The 4,245-nt window shown below is 49.6% G+C and overlaps 1 protein-coding gene across 2 annotated transcripts in view; it reads left to right on the forward strand.

Moving 5' to 3' along the window:
* Positions 1 to 4,245, forward strand: part of Galnt10 (polypeptide N-acetylgalactosaminyltransferase 10) — a 154,257-nt gene that overhangs the window by 146,640 nt on the left and 3,372 nt on the right. For both annotated transcript variants that reach the window (XM_031354473.1, XM_031354474.1), the window contains exons 9-11: positions 887 to 1,108; positions 2,046 to 2,162; positions 3,821 to 3,970. In XM_031354473.1, coding sequence (XP_031210333.1) covers positions 887 to 1,108; positions 2,046 to 2,162; positions 3,821 to 3,970 — 489 coding nt within the window. The remainder of the gene's footprint in view (positions 1 to 886; positions 1,109 to 2,045; positions 2,163 to 3,820; positions 3,971 to 4,245) is intronic.

Below are 4,245 nucleotides of genomic sequence, written 5' to 3' on the forward strand. Positions count from 1 at the left end.
AAAAAAAAGGTGTGCGCCACCACCACCCAACCTGCACAAGATCTTAACCCTCCTGTCTCCACATCATTCTGCCCAGGGCTACCTCCCCCTGAGGCCGCATCCAGTTGCCATTGGTTGTTGTTTTATAGTTAGCTGTCCTGAAGCTTAATAGTAAAACTCTCAAAGCTCTAAGGATTGTTAGAAGGTCCACCTCCTGGTGTGATTGGACCTTCTGAGTGCAAATTATTCTTGTCATGGAATTTGGTTGGAACTGTTGTTAAAAATGACAGAAACCAGGCTAGAGAGATGGCTCAGTGGTTAAGAGCACCAACTGCTCTTCCAAAGGTCCTGAGTTCAATTCCCAGCAACCACATGGTGGCTCACAATCATCCTAATGTGATCTGATGCCCTCTTCTGGAATATCTGAAGACAGCTACAGTGTATTTTACATATAATAATCAAATAAAGAAAAAAGAATATTCAGTGGCTGGGCAGTGCTATCGCACATCTTTAATCCTAGCACTTGGGAGACAGAAGCAGGCGGATTTCTGAGTTTGAGGCCAGCCTGGTCTACAGAGTGAGTTCCAGAACAGCCAGGGCTACACAGAGAAACCCTGTCTTGGAAAAAACAAACAAACAACAACAACAAAAAGAGTATTCATGGTACAGGTATGAAGATCTGAGTTTGGATCCCAGCACCCACATAAAAAAGCCAAACCACAGACACCTGTAACCACAGCCGATCCAAGGAAAGACACAGGATAACTGGGTTTGCTGGTTACTCTCCTAGCTCCAGGCTCGGTTTAAAAAATAATAATAATAATCAGGTACAAGGGCTGACAAGACAACTCCAAGCGAGCCTGGGCTCCTCAGCAAGCTTGACCCTTTCAACCATCTCTCATTCCAGAACCTGAAGCGAGTGGCAGAGGTATGGATGGATGAATATGCCGAATACATCTACCAGCGCAGACCGGAGTACCGCCACCTCTCAGCCGGAGATGTCGTGGCCCAAAAGAAGCTCCGAGGCTCCCTCAACTGTAAGAGCTTCAAGTGGTTTATGACCAAAATTGCCTGGGACCTGCCCAAGTTCTACCCACCTGTGGAACCCCCAGCTGCGGCTTGGGGGGAGGTGAGTGTGGAGGGAGGGACTGGACCCACACTGCGGGGACATTGCCCGAGAAAGCCTGAGTGTCACACTCCTTTCTCCCCTTCCTCTCTTGGACCCCTGTCCTGGTGGCCCTGATTTTTGTGCCGTTGTGCTATTGAACGTTCTGAGTAGCTAAGCTGGGTCAGTGTCTATTTTTCGTTTGGACTATGAGACACTGTTGGATTTGGTTTGGTTTCTAAATGTCCTTTGGCTTGCGATGCCAGGGACGGGAACGCAGGACCTTTCACGTTCTAAGCCATGCTCTTGGGTGAGCCACGCACAGTCTATGGTCCCCATTGGAAATGCAGACTAAGGGTATACAGGTCAGGTTCGGAACAACTGAGTAAATGTTCTCACGTCTACCTCACCCTCCTGCGGGCTTCGGGACTTCTCACCGGAACCTCGGAAGTCTGCTGTTGCCTCTTGCCTCTTGGTGATGTGCGTGTCTTAAGCATATGTGCCGCCCAGAACTCCAGCCTGACCCCTAGCCTTCATGGCTGATGTAGGAGCCAGGTCCACTCTTGTTCTCTGGAGTGGGTTGGGGAGAATGCCCCCCTTCCTTGTGCCATTCTCTTACCTGAAAGGATAATTCTACGTGGATGGTAAAGATCTTGCATCCCTTTTGAACCGCTTCCCAGATACTGTCTCTGGACACCTGCCCCCTTCAGGCCCTTGGAATCGGGGTCAAAATGGATCCTGGATCTGTTGGGTGGAGTGCTCTCAGTGTGAGGCCAGAGAAGCCCTTGGTTTCCATGAGACTCCTTTCTCCTGGAGGACCTCCCAGCCATCTGGGACAAGCTCCTCCCAGGCAGTTCAAAGTTCAGCCTGTCCTGGATTTCTGCCTTGGTCTCCCCAGCATCCAGCAGGGCCCAGTGGACACCTTGAGGTATCTCAGTGGCTGGACCCTTTTCTCCCTCAGATTCGCAATGTGGGCACAGGACTGTGCACAGACACGAAGCACGGCACGTTGGGCTCCCCGCTAAGGCTCGAGACCTGCATTCGGGGCCGCGGGGAGGCTGCCTGGAACAGCATGCAGGTAAGGGCCACTTAAAGAGACTCTCGGTCCCATGTCAGTTGTCAACCAGATGAGTCTCGGGACTTCCAGAGCACCAGGGAAGGGAGAAGGGGATTCGTGCACATGACAGGTCCCACTGTCCACCTGGACTGTCCGATAAACTCCCACTCTCATGCCTGTGACCAATAGACAACTTTGGATCATTTCACTAATAAGTGGTGTGTGTGTGTGTGTGTGTACACTCGTGCATGTGTCTTCTCTGGTTTCTGTTACTGTAACTCAGTGCCATGTACTGAGTACTTTATAAAGAATGAAAGTTTATCCTTGAAGTTCTCATGGTTCTGCAGATATAAGAGTGTGACACCCGCCTCTGGCCAGGTCTGTCAGGGATCTTTCGGCCGGGTGATGACTCATAGAGAGCACTGCCTCTGAAGGCAGCATGTGCTGTCTGCCCCGTGTCTGTGTTACTCTGCTTATAAAATCCTAGGGCTGGCTGGTGAGATGACCCAACCAGTAATGGTACTTGCACCTTGCAGGGCTAAAAAAAAGATGAGTTCAATCCCCAGAACTCAGGGTAGCAGGTGAGAACCAAATCCCCAAAGTTGTCCCTGACCAACACATTCATGGTTTGGCACATGCAAAACACACACACACACACACACACACACACACACACACACACAGAGAGAGAGAGAGAGAGAGAGAGAGAGAATACCTTTTTTTGTTTTGTTTTGTTTTTTGTTTTTTTTCGAGACAGGGTTTCTCTGTGTAGCCCTGACTGTCCTGAAACTCACTCTGTAGACCAGGCTGGCCTTGAACTCAGAAATCCGCCTGCCTCTGCTTCCCAAGTGCTGGGATTAAAGGCATGTGCCACCACCGCCTGGCACGAGAATACTTTTTTAAAAAAATAAATAATTAAAAAAAATTTTTTAATCAGCCTTGGCTGTCATAGAATTTGCTACATAGACCAAGCTGGCCTTGAACTCACAAAGAACTAAAGGCATACACCACACCCAGCCTATAAAAATAAATTTAAAGGAACAAAAAACACTGGGAAAACAAAGGCTGGGATGCAACCCTACTAGAGTGATCGCCTAACTCGCAAAGCCCTGGATTTAATCCTCAACACCACATAACTAGCCTCAAGCATTCTAGAGGCTAAGGCAGGAGGTGGGAGGGCAAGGCCAGCCTGTGCTCTGTGAGACCTCGTGTCAATGAGTAAGTAGCAGCAGCTCTCTCTTTTGGTGTGCTGGCATCAATTCCTTTGTGGAGGTGGGTCTTCGTTTTTGAGGCCCTTCCACACCGATTTCACAAGGGCTTCGCTAACTTGCATTCCTTCCCCAAGACAGCATAGCCCCGCAGCCTGCATCCTTGCCAGCTCTCCTTTGCCATTTGTCTCCTTGTTCTTATGAATTACACACACACACACACACACACACACACACACGCTAAAGCACATGTTGTGTTCACTGCCCGGGGTTCTACCAGAACATAGGGAGTCTTGAGCACCACACACTGCAGGCCCTGCTTATGGAAACCAGTCTAACAGTAGGTGCCATCTCAAATTATAATAATAATAATAATAATAATAATAATAATAATAATAATGATAATTAGTATGCAGGGCGGGGACATTGTCAGTGTTTGCGACCCCTCTAGCAATGTCCCTGTGTATGCAGGTCTTTACCTTCACCTGGCGGGAGGACATCCGGCCTGGAGACCCTCAGCACACCAAGAAGTTCTGCTTCGACGCTGTCTCCCATACCAGCCCAGTCACCCTCTACGACTGCCACAGCATGAAGGGCAACCAGCTGTGGAAATATCGCAAGGTGGGGAATGGTGTGGGATGGGAGACCCGAGCACCTCGTTGGATTGTTGGTTTTAAGGGTTGCAGTGCCCCCCTGCTTCTCCCCGCAGGTCCTGTCCATTCATCCTGCTCTGCCATTAATCTGGCCCTGAGAGAGAGGGAGCAGAAACCAGATTCGTGCATTTTAAAAAGAAAGCCAAGCTGGGGTGTGGTGGTGTACATCTTAAATGCCAGCACTAGGGAGGGAGAGGCAGGCAGATCTCGATGAGATGGAGGCTAGCCTGGTCTACATAAAGC

Source organism: Mastomys coucha, unplaced genomic scaffold (assembly GCF_008632895.1).
Source record: "Mastomys coucha isolate ucsf_1 unplaced genomic scaffold, UCSF_Mcou_1 pScaffold5, whole genome shotgun sequence".
Taxonomy (NCBI): domain Eukaryota; kingdom Metazoa; phylum Chordata; class Mammalia; order Rodentia; family Muridae; genus Mastomys; species Mastomys coucha.